This window comes from Carya illinoinensis, chromosome 11 (genome assembly GCF_018687715.1).
Source record: "Carya illinoinensis cultivar Pawnee chromosome 11, C.illinoinensisPawnee_v1, whole genome shotgun sequence".
NCBI classification, from domain to species: Eukaryota; Viridiplantae; Streptophyta; class Magnoliopsida; order Fagales; family Juglandaceae; genus Carya; species Carya illinoinensis.
This window is the reverse complement of record NC_056762.1, coordinates 42,310,858-42,328,715: the sequence shown is the minus strand read 5'-3', so window position 1 is coordinate 42,328,715 and position 17,858 is coordinate 42,310,858. Positions and strand designations below refer to the sequence as shown.

Below are 17,858 nucleotides of genomic sequence, written 5' to 3'. Positions count from 1 at the left end.
AGCCAATTCAAATTGAATCGATTAGAAACCAAACCGATTTTGGTGAAGCTTTTTAATTGTTCACTTAACTACTTCAATCGACTGATTTAGGTTGATTCAAAGCCAATTCTAGTTGATTTTAGGCCGATTAGAACCTATTCAAAATGATATTTATTTTTATGTTATCTAACAATTGAGTTTTTGTTTTAACTTTTTATATTGAAATATGATAAAACTAAACATATATTAATATTTTCATTATTGTATTCAATAAGAATCATAGAAAAATTGAAAGACAAAACATGTATATTTTTTTTTCTTTAGTTAAATAAAATGATTAAAAGATGAGTGAGTGTTTTGTATTAAATTTGTGGTTGTGCATAAAATACTACATTTTCCATGTGCTTATATTAACTTAATGGTATTTATCTTCTTTGTATATGAGATAAATATGTTGACAGTCGAGATTAAATACATAAATTGCATGTTTATACTCTTTAATATATATTCATATAATACTTTGACTAAAACTAGTCGTTGAATTTATATCTTATACTCTTTTAATCATGATATTAAATGCTTGAATTGCATTATATGATTTTTATTACTTTTTATCAACATTCAAATAACCTGATTTGTGAATCGCCCAATTTATTGACTCGATCCCTACCTGTTTCTGATTTTTCGAGTCTTAATTTATATAGCTCCTTCCCATTTCGTAAGAGGCCCTTTTTGCACAAATAAAATCTCTCTCTCTCTCTCTCTCTCTCTCTCTCTCTCTCTCTCTCCATATTTCTGTTGATGACTCCATTAAACGAAACAATTAGTTTGTCATTCATGAAATTGGCTCGGTCCACAAATAGCATTTATGAATCATGGCTCTCTATCTTTCTAAAGGGATAGGAATTTTTAATGTCGTGTTTTGTGCGCTGGGCTAAGCCTAACTGGGATCTTTCAACCTACAATACAAAGGCGAAGGTGAGCTTGATGGTGGTTCTGGGAGCCTCTAATGCTAAAGTTAATATATCGAACGGGAGAATTATAGGAGAATAATAGAGTTAAGATAGAGTTTTTTTTTTTTTAAGAAGATGACGGTACCCCAATTTTATTGATAGCCCTCACTTATGGTGGAGGAAAACTGTAGTTACAACAAAAAACACATTGGTGATACAAGTAATAAGAAAAGAAAAAACAAAAACTCAGGTGTTAAAAAAACTAAAAACCAACCAACAATACTCGAAAAAACACCATTGTTCTAGGTACAATACCAAAACAAAACCAAACTAAAAAACAAACACAACAACACCTGCAAGAAAGAGCACACAAGCAAAAATAGTTATTCAAAGAATAAAATATAAAGGAACCAAACTTACCAAGGCCAAACCTACGAGATGCGAAGATAGGGAAGCCCGAGTCTGTCCATCTGAAGAAGCCCTTTGAGTTGATCAAGCGTATCTTTATCTTCAACCTAGTTTTTGTTTAAACCCCCAGCTCCCCTCTTAGCAAGAAAATCCGCCACAGCATTCCCTTCCCGAAAAATATGGCGAATGCAAAAATCCATGCCCCTAAGATACTCTTGTAATTCCTCCCAAAAATCCTTTAAATACCAAATATTACAATTCCCGTTAGTAATCCAATTGACAAGCAATTGAGAATCCGTCTCAATCTCAACACATAAATACCCAAGATGATAGCACCTACGAATGCCTTCCAACACCCCATGCAACTCAACAAAGTTATTAGAACCTTGACCTAAAGGAACAAAATAAGCCATACAAAGCTTGCCACAATGATCACGAATAACACCCCCAACACCAGCCGGCCCCGGATTACCTAAGAAACTACCATCCGTATTAAGCTTAACCCAATTATAATGAGGCTGGGACCATCTCACCACATGCACCTGCTTAGGTTTAGGGGCTAAGATCGGGATCTCAAGTCTGTTTAATATAGCAACATCATGCGGTGAAATTTTAGAAACTCTCATAATCAAATGCATAATCCTGCGAAGCCAAAATTTAATAACATGCCAAACCGCCTTAACATTAGAAACTTTACCATCATACTGGGCTTTGCAATGCCATTCCCAAAGTTTCCAAGAAACAATGGAAGGGAGAAGACCAAAAATGATTCTAACTTGAGAAGACTTGTTCGCATGACGGAACCAAAAATTAATTTGTTCATGCCAGGTCTGAAAAACACCCATGTGCACACCTAACTGAATCGCGGCCATACGCCAAATCTGATGAGCAACCTCACCAGTACAAAGAAATGATTCAAATCCTCAACTCGACCCCTAGAACAACAATGACATTTCGACGCTAGAGGAATGACGACATTCTTAATCTTCGCATCAACACTCAAATAATTGTGATGGGCCTTCCACATCATTATAGAAACTTTCTTTGGTAGATTTTTATGCCAAATCCAATCAGCCCAATCTAAAGGAGACGCCCTAACTCGGATACAGTCCCAAGCACTTTTTGTAGTAAAATTACTAGCCTTGTCATTTAACTAGATTAAGACATCTTGACCCTCCTTCCTCCTTGCCAAAAAATTACACAAATCAAAAGCTTTTTGGGTACCCACAAGCTGCTCCATGAGAGGAACATCTGCTCCATGAGAGGAACAGCCCAACCATTGTCAAGGCGACAATCTTTAATTTTCAGCCAAGGCTACTCAATAACTGGAAAAAGATTGCTGAGAGGGCCACCTTCAACCCAATTATCATGCGAGAAAGAAATATTACCGTCTTGAACAAGCCATTTAGAATTGTTTAAAACATCAGGAATACTTCTAACAATAGATTTCCAAAACCTGGTACCCTTATTAGGCTCCAAAAGAGAGATGATTACCCCTAACATACTTGCCCCTAAAGAAATCCACCCATAAGGACTGTCTCGTAACCAGGCCAAGCCAGTTTCATATGTAAGGCCTTTGAATATCACCAAAATCCTGGATACCCAAGCCACTTTCCTCAATAGGCCTACAGATATTATGCCAAGCAATCCATTTTCTCTTACCTTTGCCATCGGAGTCACCCCAAAAGAAAGAACTCAGGAGTCTATTCAAAACAGTAAGCACAGTTTTAGGAACATGTAAAACAGCTAAAAGGTGGGTAGCCATACTCGATAAAACATGTCGAAGCAAAATAGTAGGACCACCAATAGAAAGCATTTTCATCTTCCAACCCGCATTAATCTTACTTTTTATCTTTCCAAGCAAATCACCAAAATCACTAACTTTCAGCCTACCATCTACAACTGGAACCCCCAAATATTTGAAAGGAAAAGAACCTTAAGAAAAACTAGTGATATGAAGAATAGAAGATTAGAATTTTCTAGTAAGAGAAATTCTTTTAGAGAAAAAAAATATTACTTTTTTCTCTACTAAGAACTTGCCCCGACCAAGTTTCATAAATATGCAAAGCCTCCATCAAACTCCTCATGGAATTCTTACCACCATTACTAAAAATGAAAATATCATCCGCATACATAAGATGAGAAATAAGGGGGGTACCACGAGTCTGAATAAACTGACCAATTTTACCATTCCCAAAAGAAACTTTAAGAAGGCGAGAAAGCACCTCTTGCATAATGATAAATAAATAGGAAGAAAGCGGGTCACCTTGTCTCAAATCACGCTTCCCTTTAAAAAAACCCAAGGAGGCACCATTCATCATAACAGAATACCAAGGAGTGGTAATACAAACCTTAATCAACAAAACTCAGAAGAGAAACCAAAGGCATCCAAGACATGTAAAAGAAAATTCCAATCAACACGGTCATAAGCTTTGGACACATCAAGTTTAACCAAAACATTCCCTCCATTAGTATTTCTATGAATAGAATGAACGATCTTCTAGGTAAGACTAATGTTCTCAAAAATACTACTCCCAGGGATTAACGCCCCTTGCTCTTGAGAGATAATTTGATTAAGTAAATCCGTAAGACAGCTCACAATAATTTTAGCACAAATCTTGTAGATCACGGAGCAAAGACTAATAGGTCGGAATTTATCGAAACAGAGGTTTTTTCCACCTTAGGAATTAAAACAATGAAAGACGCAGTATAGAATCTGGGAAGAGACGTATAGTGAAAAAAATCAGAGATAGCACCCAACAAATCAGCTTTAACCAAGTCCTAGCAAAATCTATAGAAACCCGAGCCAAAACCATCTAGACCCGGACTATGGTCAATAGGAATACTGAAGAGAGTGTCCTTAATTTCCTTGAGGGAGGGAGCTCTACAAAGAACCCTGTTCTCATCAATAATAATCACAGGGTCAAATAACTCACTAAGATTGGGCAGATCACGAAGAACCCCAGTCTCCAAGAAATTATTAAAATAATCAACAGCAGCTTTATGAATGTGAGAAGGGGAATTTAAACAAGTATCATCAACCAAACGCATCTCCTTAATTTTCGTATGATTTTTAGCATTTAGATAAGTATGGTAAAATTTAGAATTTTGATCCCCATCTTTCAACCAACATTTTTTAGCCAAATGAGCAAGACGAGTATCTTCTTTATCAAGCCAAGTAGACAAATCCATTTTAGTTCTCAAAAGAGCATTTTCATCCTCTTGATTAAAACAAGTTTGAAGCTGAACTTCCAAACTCTCGATACGGTGCTCTAATTGATTAATGATGACCTCAGTCCTACCAAACACATTCCTATTCCATTCCCTTAAAGCAACCTTGACCCTTTTCAATTTAATAGAAAGATTCACAAGGCCATGACCATACCCATTTGATCTCCACAAGCTCTCCACAAGGTGAAGAAAATCACTATGATCAGTCCACATAAACTGAAACTGAAAAGGACTAGGACCATACCTAAAAGGATCCTCACCCATTTGAATTACCAGTGGAGAGTGATCGGAAGTAGTACAAGCCAAGACCTGAAAAAACACATTAGGAAAATAATTAAGAAAATTAGAATCAATGAAACATCTATCTAACCTTGCCCAACTGCGCGCCAAATTGCCGCGACCATTATGCCAAGTCATGCTCAAGCCTTTAGAGCACATGTCCAACCAACCGTTGTTATGAATGCACATGTTAAAATCTTCCATAGCTGCAAAAGGACGAGGATGACCGCCTCTTCTTTCTGAGTCATTTTTGATAATGTTGAAATCTCTGCATATGAGCCAAGGAAGATTACCACACCCAGAGGCTTCCAAGTCCTCCCATAACATCTTCTGCTCTACTTGAGTGCACTTAGCATACACAATGGTAAGAACATAAACATGCCCATTCTCTTCTATTTTAATTGACACAAATTGATTTGACGTAGCCAACCACTGAATAGAAACTGCAGACTTCCAAAGTAACCAAATTTTCCCATTTTGTGCTTCATTAGTGAGGAAAGACTCACATTTAACACGCCCCAACAATTAGGAATCTCATCCGCTGTCACAAAAGGTTTGGCCAAAGCAAGAATATTAGGCCTAAATTTTTTTTATAAGTTTTTTCAAATGCATGATAGACGTGCTGAGACCCCTAATATTCCAAAAAATAATTGGACTATTAATAAGTTCAATTTAGAAGGGCGAGTGACCACCCTAATGGAGCTTCTTTTTGGAAACTTACCAACCATATTATTTGGGCCTTCCGAGTCCTAGCAATAATCTTTTCTTGGGTCTCCTTTTAGCTTGTCACGCTCACTTTCACAGTCTGAGTGAGTGGCAATGCTCATGTCTTGCTCATCAACTCTTACGCACTCCTCATGGGCTATTTCTTCTTCACTTGCACCTTCAATATCCTCAATTACAATCAATTCCAATAACAACTTAGAATTAAGCCTAGATTCACCAAGGCCCATTGAAGCAACTACAAGTCCAATGCCCATGGAAATCAAATCTTTGGAACAACCCATGTTCAATTTAGCACTCTGATGAAATTGATTCATATCACGGTGGGCTTTCACACTAGACCCAACGACATTAACTTCCTCATTCAACCTGGACGTAGACCTGCACGTAGGCCCTTGGCTTGCAACACCTACCTCATCAACCCTTTCCGACGGTAGCTCATCAGATATAGCAAGATTCGGTACAGCCTCTTGAATGGCTACAGTCAAGGACTCTCCAATCAACTTAGAGCCAACCTCAATCCCAAAATCCTTTTCAAGAGGCACTTGCACCTTTCCAGAATCCCCCGAGCCATGGAGGCTTTCAGAAATGACCACTCCTAGCAAAGTTTTACCATCAGAAACAACTGGATGAGAGGTATCCTCCCGAGATGCTTCTTTGCTTGATTCTCCCTATTCAGTTATGATGACACCAACAAAAGGTTCCAAATTTGTTTCATGGTTACTAGACTTATGCAATATAGGTGCAATCGGTAAACTTCCAGCCACGTTCTCCCCCTTATCAATCAGTTTTCCCAGTTTCTTCACCCATATCTTCCCTCCTTTCACTTTTTGTTTTTGCTCATTTGCATTCCTGCAAGTTTGTTGGTTGTGGCCTTGGCATCGACACATCGAACAGTAAACTGGCAAAGTCTCGTAAATAATCTCCTGCCTATGGCTTTTTGATATCCCAGGAATACCAATCCAAAAATGGGAAAGGGGCTCATGTGAAGCATCAATTTCTAAGCAAATTTGAGCCCCATCTGTACGAGTAGCACAGGTCGTGGGATTATCCCATATATACTTCCCTATCGGTGCCATGAGTATCTTCAAGAGAAAAGAATGGTAGAAGTTGGGTGGGAGGCCCGGCAAAAAAACCCAAACTGGAACAAATGGAGGCTCACAGTCCACATCAAATTCTGGTGACCAGGCAAATGGACGATAAGGGACCCCCTCAATATCACACGACTCCCTCAATAAGGCTTTATGAAAATCAGATTCATTGGTCATGCGGATGAAAATATTCCTCGGACATTGCATGGCCGAGGCGATGGCCATAGAAGACAGACCCCAGCGGCTCCTAATGAAGGCACGGATGGTATCGAGAAAGGGTCTTTGTCGTAGGAATTTCACCACCATTGAGAACCTAAAAGGTTCTGCAGTTTTAACAAGTTCCTCGGATGAGAAAGTGAAAAACACTTCTCCATCAACATATTTCAATTGCCGGAAAGGAACAACCATCTTAGGCAGTGGTTGTGGCATTGTCGAGACAAGATCGGCAAACAACCAAAGAGGACCTGCCATGGGAGGCTGGCCATCAACGGCTGCCATGCAGTGTACGTGAAGGCTTACGGGAAAAAGGCGATGAAACCCTAGCAGAGCAACTTTTACGTAAAAGGCAACTTTTATCTATCGTAACAAGATTTGGTACTTCAGATGGAGTTATTCATACCTAAAGCATGACTTTTATACAAGATTTTAGGGAACATTTCGTACCCTATATCAGGGGTCAGCGTTACACCCACAATTGTTCTAGCCATGGCATGTGGCGTGGCGTGGCGTCGTGTCTGAGGTGGCACCATTAATGTATCGTGGCTCTTGATCAGGTAGCATCTTGATGGTAGCTAATCATAGTCACTTCTCATTCTCATTATTAAAGAATGGAGGGTTGTCCGTGTTCTCCGTTCACTTGCTAGTATAAATCTTTTACTGCGAGGTGTTATAGGTGGGCATCAAGTCGGTGCATCCCTTTTAACCCCCCCGACCAGTTTCCTCCACAATGCAACCTCTTTCTTCTAATGCAGTTTTTGGGCCGGGCACTTTTGGTAATTTCTAAGCCGTAGGAGGGTGGGATCTAGGCCGAGTGAAACGAGTAAATGCCAAGCGCTTAATTGTTATGTGGTTTGCTTTTAACAAAATACATGTTTGGGTATATGCGGAAAAACACAAATCAAAATATATTTTAGATTTCATCTTCGTTTTTTATCCAGATATGTTCAGGAGAAATACATTTTTTACTCATCGCGATTATTTGATTTTTGACCGAGATCGAAAATCTTCTTTTAATCTTAGATTTTCTACCAAACATATTTTATTCATCGCTATTTATTTCGATATATGTTTATACTCTTTTAGATCTGAAATGTTTCGACTTTAGAAATCAAAATCCTTTTGAATTTGTTGATGAAAATAGATTTACGTTACCGGCCATTTTATTCAACTGGATTTACATTCAAATTACTTTCAAACTGGATTTACGTTCAACATCTGATCATTTGTTATTTGGAGTATCCATATATTTTTCAAACTCATAAATTGAGTGTTTTTGTTATTTGGGATAATTTGGTATGGTTTCATTGATCAGGGTCAGCTAATGATCTGGTACATGGTATATCAATATTTATTGGAAAAATATAGTTGCAAGCACAATTGTGCACTAATCTGTGCATTAATGTGATGTGATTGATCAAAAAGTAGATTTTATTGAAAATAGTGTTGATTTAAAATTTAAGTATGAATAAATCAGTATTGGTATACAGATTAGTGCGCGACTGTGCTTGTATGTAGCAAAACTCATATTTATTTGCCTTTATTACAAATTAAGTGGCTCTTCGGGTACATACCGTCTCATGAGAGAGCATCATTTATTTTCTTTCAAACCTACAAACTGACATAGATAGAACTTGTACACTAGATTGTAAAGCTATTTTATTATATAGTAAATCTAAGTTATTATACGAAACCATATCAATACCAGTACTGGCATGATATTATAGATGAAGTACCAGTTACCCAACACTCATAATTTTGCGAGCACCGGATGAATAAGCACGGCTGCAACGTTCTCCCTCATCTCTTTCCCTACACGGGTATATCCATCCCCATTCTTGTAGATGACATCTATTGCTCGTGAAAGATTTAAAACACACATAAGGAGAGGCATTGGCATAGCATTAGTCCTTGTAAATTCCTCATTGATGTCTTTCCATGCATTAGAAACTTGCCTGTTCAGTTCTTCATATGCCAGTTGTGTTTCTGAGACCCCATATTGGTTCATGTAGCATTCAACAGCCGAGGCAGCATGCCCTCTCTCTTGCTCAAACTTCATTCATATATAGTTTCCCATAGAGGTGGAAAAAACATAGTCAGCTATATATATAATGTCGATTTTGTTTCACAAATTAATTACTAGCTTCAATTTAGTCAGCTATATATATTAATACCTTATGTGACCCACTGTCATCCATGAGCCTCGCAATTACTGCTGATGCTGTTATAACCTTTGGGTTGCTGAAGATCCATTCAAAGGCCTCCTTGGTAACTATTTCACCCATGAAAACAAATGAGAGGGCTATGAGCATTGGGTAACCGGAGCTAGGTATTGCGACTTCCATGTACTCTTCCATCGTTGGGATTTGTTTCATGTTGAAAGATTTGGCTTCGTTGAAGTAGGCCCGGACCAATATTTTCATCTGATATGCCTCAAAAGGATCATTAACATGCATACAATAAACGCATACTAGGCAAGCAACCAGTTCTAGGAGAGCAAAAATAATAGAAATTCCTGTGTCTTACGTACAGCTTTTTTAGCATAGATTACAAGGTATGGTCTTCCTTGTTTTGCCAGCTCCTGCTCAATTTCTTCGAAAATGTCCAAGAGTGCCCCATAACATATTTGCATGTACTGTGGAAGTTGATCTATTGTGCTAATTTCCCACCTGAAAATCAGGTACAAATTGAAGTTAACAATTTTGCTACCATACATTATAATCATAAAAGCAATATCAATAATAATTATCGCTATCAAACCTCTCAATCGTTTCTGTAAAGATCTCGAGTTCTTCAAGAGTGCTATATGCATCATAAATATCATCTATGGTGGACGCCATGGCAATAATTTTTGTTAGTATTTTTCTTTCAGGCGAGTGCCGGGGCTCAAAATAGACTGCCACAATCCATAAAAAACACTCCACAACCCTGTCTCTTGCGAAAGGCAGTTTCGTTGCAAAGTCTAAATCTTTCCACCATCTACAAGTTAACCAAATGCTATTAGCAGTGCATAGTTGACGTATTGTTAGTTGACTTTAAGTATTAATTACCTGGTGATTTCAGCAAGTTCCTGTTTGTGCAATGACTGCACCAAATTGAAATCTAGTATTGCAAGCTTCAGGAAAGCTTTTTTATGTGAAGTGTCATCTTGGTAGACAGAAATGAAGTGTCTGGCCTCAAGCCTTGGTATGCCCTTGTGCAGGGGTTGCTTTAGGGCATGATTAACTTTTGCTGCTAATGGATTGCTTAAATGGGATGCAGCGGACTTGAGTTGAGTGGTGGTGAAAGCGAGGGCCTCATCAAGGATGTCTTCTCCGTGCACCCTAAGATGCGTAGCTTCATACAAGGCTAGGATGCCCAGAATGTTGGCGCTCAGACTTTCCTTGAAGTTATCCTTTTCATCTTTAAACTTGTTAAACACATCTACTTCGACACCAAGACGCGAATCAAATATATATATATATATATATATATATAATCAAGTTTAAATAATGAGGCTGTTACAAGAGTATTGTTGATAATCAGATGAGTGAACTGGAGATGAAGCTCGATGAGAGAGATGAAGCTCGATGAGAGAAAGGGAAAGTGAAAACAGAATGAAGCTCTGATAAAGTGACTGTATTAGAGAATGACTTACTGTACATTTACATTGACACAGCCCTATTTATATTACATTTACAAGTAAAATAACAATATAACAGAAATAACAGATTATTTCATTTCAAGGATTTTAACTCCTCTATTTTTAACTTCTCTTCTTTCCTCTTTAATTCCATATTCTCGATGTGAGATGCAACACTCCAACACCCCCCCTCAAGATGAACATGTATATTAATAATGTTCATCTTGCGGAGGTTATGATGAAATGGTAAGGATCCAAGTGGCTTTGTGAACATATCTGCTAGCTGAAGTCTTGATGGAATGTAAAAAATGTTTAATAACCTTCTGCTGCAATTTTTCTCGAATGAGATGGCAATCAATTTGAATGTGCTTGGTCCTCTCATGTTGAATTGGATTTGTGGCAATAGAGAGGGCAGATTTGCTATCTGTGTATAATAAAGTTGACTGAGTATGGTTGACACCAAGATCTTGTGAAGCATATAGAAGCCATTGAATTTCACATGTGGTTGCTGCAATGGCTCTATATTCTGCCTCTGCAGAAGATCTACTGATGGTAACTTGTTTTTTTGACTTCCAAGAAACTAATGAATTGCCAAGGAAGATTGCAAATCCAGTGACACTCCTCCTAGTATCTACACAGCCTGCCCAATCACTATCTGAGAAGGCTTTTAATTGTAAATCAGATGAGGAGGAAAATAGCAGACCTTGACCTGGGGTTGCCTTAAGATATCTTAAGACTCGGATTGCTGCTTGATAATGAGCAACAGTAGGTTTTGCCAAAAACTGACTAAGTACCTGAACTGAATATGCCAAATCAGGTCTTGTAATTGTTAGGTACAATAGTCTACCAACAAGTCTTCTATACCTTGAGGGATCATCATATAAATCTGTATCCATTGCAGACAACTTCAGATTAGACTCCATAGGAAAAGTAGTAGGTTTTGAGCCAATTAAACTAGTATCTTCAAGGATATCAAGTGCATATTTTCGCTGGCAGATAGAGATACCAGTTTTAGACCTTGCAACTTCCAATCCAAGGAAGTATTTGAGTTGTCCAAGGTCTTTAATAGTGAAGTTATCATGTAAGAAGTCCTTCAATTTCTGAATTTCCAGAATATTATCACTTGCTAGTATTACATCATCCACATACACTAGCAAGACTATAAATGAATTCTCAGACTTCTTGGTGAATAAGGAACAATCAGAGTTACCTTGAACAAATCCATAGGCAAGAAGAGCACTAGACAACTTGGCAAACCATTGCCTAGAAGCCTGTTTTAAGCCATAGAGGCTTTTTAGAAGGCGGCATACTTTCTTTTCTCCTTTGACATTCATACCAGGAGCTAAGTCCATGAACACTTCCTCATGCAAATCTCCATGCAAAAATGCATTATTTACATCTAGTTGATGAAGATGCCAATTTCTAATTGCAGCAACAAATAGCAATAACAAAATAGATGTAATTTTGGCTACAGGAGAGAAAGTGTCAAAAAAATCTAATCCTTCTTGCTGAGTATATCCTTTTGCCACCAACCTAGCTTTATGTCTTTCTATGGTTCCATCAGCCTTGTACTTAACTTTGAATACCCATTTACAACCGATAGTCTTTTTGTTTGTAGGAAGAGTAACAAGCTCCCAAGTTTTATTTAACTCCAGAGCATTAATTTCATTTTTCATGGCAACTTGCCATTCAGGTATTTGAGAGGCTTGTTTATATGTTCTAGGTTCTAAGGTATTTGAGATGGAAGCTAAAAAAGCCTTATGTGAGGCAGACAATCTAGTGACAGAAAGAAAAGAGTGAATAGGATAGAGATTACCTTTATTTGAACTACAATCATCTGAAGTAAATGGCTGAGATGCATTCTGAGATGAAGAGACAGTACCACAATAATAATCCTGCAGATAAGTTGGTTTTTGTTTGATTCGAGATGATTTTCTGAGCTGTAAGATATTTTGATTAGTATCTGATTGAGAAGAAGTTGGTTCACAACCCGAAATCTCATCATCATTTAGTGAATCAGAGGAAATGAGTGAATCTAGTTGTATATGTAATTCTGGTTCATAAGGGGGATTTTGACTTAAATGTGAACCATTATGGGATGTGTCTTGGAAACTTTCTGAAACAGGAAATAAAAAGGAATGTGTTTCAGAATTTGAGGGAAGAATCTTGAAAGGAAAAATTGTTTCATGAAATATTACATTTCGAGAAACAATTATTTTGTTAGTGTTTAAGTCCATGAGTTTATATCCCTTAATGTCAGAAGGGTATCCTAAGAATAAACATTTGGTAGTTCTTGAATCAAACTTCTATCTGTGATTTGTGAGAGTAGATGCAAAGCAAAGGCAGCCAAAAACTTTGAGATGAGAAAAGTTAGGTTTCTTGTTAAAAAGCATTTCAAATGGGGTTTTGTTTTGAAGAAGAGGGGTAGGGATTCTATTGATTATGTGTGCTGCAGTAAGCACACAATCACTCCAAAAACTCAAAGGTAAATTTGCTTGAAACATCGAAGCTCTAGCCGTGCTTAATAAATGTTGATGTTTTCTCTCCACAACACCATTTTGTTGTGGAGTTTCAACACAACTTTTTTGATGTATTATGCCATTTTTATTGTAGAATTTGGTGAGAAAGAATTCTGGTCCATTGTCAGATCGAATGATTTTGACAGAATCAGAAAATTGATTTGCTACCATTCTACAAAAGTTTTTAAGTAGGAAAGAAACTTCAGATTTTGTTTTGAGCATATAGACCCAAGTGCATCTTGTGAAATCATCAACTATAGTTAAATAATATCTAAAACCAGAATATGAAATGGTACCAAAAGGACCCCAAATGTCACAATGTATCAAATCAAACTTTTTATTAGAAAAATTATGTGATACAGGAAAAGGAAGCTTTCTTTGCTTTGCTAGAGGGCAAATGCCACAAACATTTGTACAATCAAGAGTTATTGAAGATTCAATCTATCTAAGAGAAGGTAATCGAGAACTAGATACATGTCCTAGTCTATAGTGCCATATATCTAACTGTTTATGAGCGATAGCTGAAGCAAAAGATGTAGAATCAGTAAAAGATGTAGAATCAAACTGAGAAGTATTGCAGGTTTGTGCTTTTGATGAAGCTTGAATTAGGTGGTAAAGTCCCTCTTTCTCATGGGCAATCCCAATCATCTTCTCCATTGATCGGTCCTGTAAAAGGCAATGAGAAGCAGTGAAAGCAAGACAAAGATTAGATTGTCTAGTGAGCTTAGACACGGATAGTAAGTTGAATGAAAAAGTGGGAACACAAAAAACATTATGTAGAAGAATGGAATTGGAAAGACATACAGTACCAATGTGTGTAGCTGGAACTGTAATTCCATTAGGAAAATTTATAGATGCACTGATAGGTTTAGGTGTAGAGTGGTAGAAGAGTGGTGAACAAATTATATGATTTGTTGCACCCGTATCAAGTATCCAATGCAAATTGGAATCTAAGTTGGAAAAAACTGAATTACATGAAGCAGAATAGGGATTAGGTCGCATTATACCAAAAAAATTGAATTTGCTGCTTGAATGAGAGGTAGTAGCAAGGTTAGCAGCTGGTGGATTTTGCTGAATATTCTGAGTTGCAGATTGTGTTGAATTTGCAAGTGCCATTAGTTTATTAAATTCCTCTGGAGTAAAAGAAAACTTTTGTTGCTCGTTAGTCTCTTTATTGTAGACTTCTCCAGTTGTAATGGCAGCATGTGCAGCAGCTACATTCCTCTTCCCCTTTGGTCCAGTCCAACCCGGAGGATAGCCATGTAGTTGAAAACATTTATCAACTGTGTGGCCATTATAACCACAATGTGTACAATGCAAAAAAGACTTCTTGGACTTATCTTTGAAAGATTTTGACTGATAATTCTGCTTAACCATCAAAGCATGTGTCTCATTACACGTGACAGAATTGGTGAGTTGTCTCTGACTTTCTTCTTGAAGCAGTAGAGAGAAAACTTTAGCCATGCTTGGCAATGGAACCATAAGCAATAACTGACTTCGGATAGAAGCATAAGAATCATTTAGTCCTACCAAGAACTTGAGTACATAATCTGATTGTTGTCTGAGTTGCAAAAAATTGAAAAGCTCACAGGTACATGATGCCATCTTCCCACATGTACAGGTTGGGAATGGTCTATAGCTAACATATTCATCCCAAAGAGTCTTAAAAAGACTGAAAGTATTCAGTAACAGACAAACCACCCTGATTAATGCAACTCAGAGATTTCTCAAGATGGAAAACCCTAGGCCCATCACTCCTGAGATATCTAGTCTTAATTTCATTCCATAGATCAGCAGCAGATGCAACAAACAATAAACTATTTCGTATTTCTTTAGAAATAGAATTCATCAGCCAAGAAAGTACCAAATTGTTTGCTCTTAACCATGTCGTGTGTTTAACGAATTGATCAGTAGAGGGAGGAAGAATTGTACCATCAATGAACTGTACTTTGTTCTTCACTGTCAACGCGATAACAATTGAGCGACTCCATGCAACGTAGTTCTCTCCATTACAAACTTCTGATACTAGCAGAGCACCCGGATTGTCGCTAGGATGTAGATAATACGGACTCGAAGAGTCATCGGAGGGATTGATAAGCGGAGATCGATTTTCTGGAAAAATTATTGGAGAATCTTCAGAACTCATTTTCAAGAATTCGTTCTTGAGAAATGTAAGATTTCAAGAAATTCCAGAATCGGAAAGTAGGGTTATAGAATCGAAAAGAAATTCCAGAGCAGAATTTTGCAAGGAAAGAAGTAGAAGATTAAGAAAAGAAGTAAAAGATTGAGAAGTAGAAAAGAAAAGAATGTTGCGGTTGTGGAAGCGTGAAAAAGTTTTCAATCTGATACCATGTTGATAATCAGATGAGTGAACTGGAGATGAAGCTCGATGAGAGAGATGAAGCTCGATGAGAGAAAGGGAAAGTGAAAACAGAATGAAGCTCTGATGAAGTGACTGTATTAGAGAATGAATTACTATACATTTACATTGACATAGCCCTATTTATATTACATTTACAAGTAAAATAACAATATAACATAAATAACAGATTATTTCATTTCAAGGATTTTAACTCCTCTATTTTTAACTTCTCTTCTTTCCTCTTTAATTCCATATTCTCGATGTGAGATGCAACACTCCAACAAGTATAACTTAATGCAATAAATGCACTTAAAAAAATCTCAAATAAAGAAGTCCGCGCGCGCGCGCCTAGCTCATCACTTGTAGAGAATAAATTAAATTCGTAATCCAAAGAAATATATATGGGGCGTGACTGCATGCCAAATCGAAAGCATACCACATGAAACAGGAAGTCCTTGTTGACGTAGTAGTCGAAAACGAAGGGCAACATTGTACAGATCATTATCGTCATCTCCACTACCATCAGCCTTATTGTCATAATAGCCAGCATGCATATGTTCTAGCGCTTCTTGGATCTCTCTATCTAAGTGATACGCCACGCCTAGGCGCTGAAGTGCATCAATTAGGTTCAGCTGTTGCGAAGGCTGACACGCGGAGGCTAACAGTACTCTTCTCACTTCTTTGATCAGTTCTTCAACTTCACGTACTCTACGAGCATGGGTTTCCTGCACAAGCTAGCAAAACTGCATGAGGCCGTGATAATCATGGAATTAAGCTAGTTATAAAGTTCAAATAAACTAATAATTAATTGATTGATTAGCAGTACTCTATCATTAATGTAAACAAATTCAAATTTTATAGTTAAAAGAGAGAGTGAAATTGTATAAGTACGTACGTACGTACCTCGTCATCGGAGCTGTAGTTGATAAAACGGTCTCCCCAAACGCTGGGGGGAAAATTTGCAGTCCTCCGCACAACACTGGGTTTGCTGTTTTGGGGAAGATCAGCTCCTGAGACTAGGATGGACATGTTTTCCCTCACTGCAATGAAAGATCAAAGCTTGAGGTACTTTTGGATCAGGCTATGCAAAGCACCCGAAGCTGGCTGTTGGTGAAAGCTTTTTAGATTGGGTATGGGATTATATAGGCATTATTAGTTAGAAAGGGAAAAAATTTGTTGCGCCATTGATGTTACATCCGGATAGGTGTGCCCGGCGGCTAGCTATATATATTAATAGCGCGTCTGGTAAAGTTTCCTCCGTCTCTGTTGGGTGGAAGTGGAACTGGGCTTTGGTTAAAAGGACAATGCTAGCTAGTTTGCATATCACATGTCACTCTAAATATGAATTTTTTTAAAATTTTTTTTTCTTTAAATATTTTTTAAACATCCTTAACTATTAAATAAATAAATAAAATACAAATTCACTAAAAGTCACTTTCTTAATTATTAAAAAAATAAAAAAATAAGAAATAAAAAAAGTAAAAATATATGAATGAATATATTTAATGTGCATATTTTAGAGTCATATTCCTATCCTTTCCTTTCTCTAAAATTCCTTTGTATGTCTTTTTTTTTTTTTTTTCAATTTTTAAGTTTTTATAAGAATAGACTAATAATTTGTTGGCAATTGTAATGTCGGAAATACTTCTGTGGTCTCTGATCGAGATGCCTTCTTTGATTATGTTCTGATGTGGACATGTAGCTAGCATATATATAGATGGGTTTTGCTACACAACCTCCCAACACCCCAACACTTCATCTTTTTTTAATTTTTTAATATTTTTTTTAATTTTTTTTAAATTTATTCTTTTAAAATTAATTTAATTATTTTATTTATTATTTATATATTAAATATTTAATAAAAATTAAAAAAAAAAAAGTGGGATGTTAGGGTGTTGGGTGATTGTGTAGATTTTTTCTATTCTTTTTGGGGCTGGGCTTATTTTGGTTAGAAAAAATCTACACAACCTCCCAACACCCCAACATCCCACCTTTTTTCAAATTTTTAATATTTTTTTAATATTTTTTTTAAAATTTATTCTTTTTAAATTAATTTAATTATTTTATTTATTATTTATATATTAAATATTTGATAAAAAATAAAATAATAAAAATTAAAAAAAAGGTGGGGTGTTGAGAGGTTGTGTAGCAAAACCCTTTTGATTATACTAGACTTGTTTTTAATGGACCTGTTGTCTAGCATTTTCGTGGACTATGTTTGGGTTTAGAATTACTTGTGTTTAAAATTTTAGTTTGGACCAGATTATAATTTTTGTTTTACCAGCCTATTCTAGGGAATTTTATTAAGTAGATTTTGATGAATTTAGCAAGTAATGATACTTTTGGGTTACGGAAATTTAGGGGTTTAAGGAATTAAAATAGATTATTTGAGTATTTCAAGTGGAATTGCAAGTTAGGTATTCAATTGGATATTCATTCAAGTTATATGATTTTTTTATAGGTGAAGATTAATAT

At 36.7% G+C, this 17,858-nt stretch overlaps 1 protein-coding gene across 1 annotated transcript; it reads right to left on the bottom strand.

Moving 5' to 3' along the window:
- Positions 1–8,630: 8,630 nt before the first annotated feature.
- On the bottom strand, positions 8,631–16,412 carry LOC122282515 ((-)-germacrene D synthase-like). The gene is made up of 7 exons (XM_043094459.1): positions 16,287–16,412; positions 15,820–16,108; positions 9,931–10,303; positions 9,641–9,859; positions 9,411–9,549; positions 9,055–9,303; positions 8,631–8,933 (listed from the first exon to the last, which is right to left on the bottom strand). The coding sequence occupies exons 1-7, from the start codon at positions 16,410–16,412 to the stop codon at positions 8,631–8,633; spliced, it is 1,698 nt and encodes a 565-aa protein (XP_042950393.1).
- Between the last annotated feature and the right edge of the window lie 1,446 nt (positions 16,413–17,858).

Excerpts from the sequence above, each read along its gene's own strand:
- LOC122282515 (XM_043094459.1), bottom strand. The coding sequence starts at position 16,412 with ATGTCCATCCTAGTCTCAGGAGCTGATCTTCCCCAAAACAGCAAACCC. Across the intron at positions 9,304-9,410 it reads TAATCTATGCTAAAAAAGCT|ATGAAAATATTGGTCCGGGC; the intron begins GTACGTAAGACA and ends GAGGCATATCAG. Across the intron at positions 8,934-9,054 it reads ATGACAGTGGGTCACATAAG|TTTGAGCAAGAGAGAGGGCA; the intron begins GTATTAATATAT and ends ATATGAATGAAG.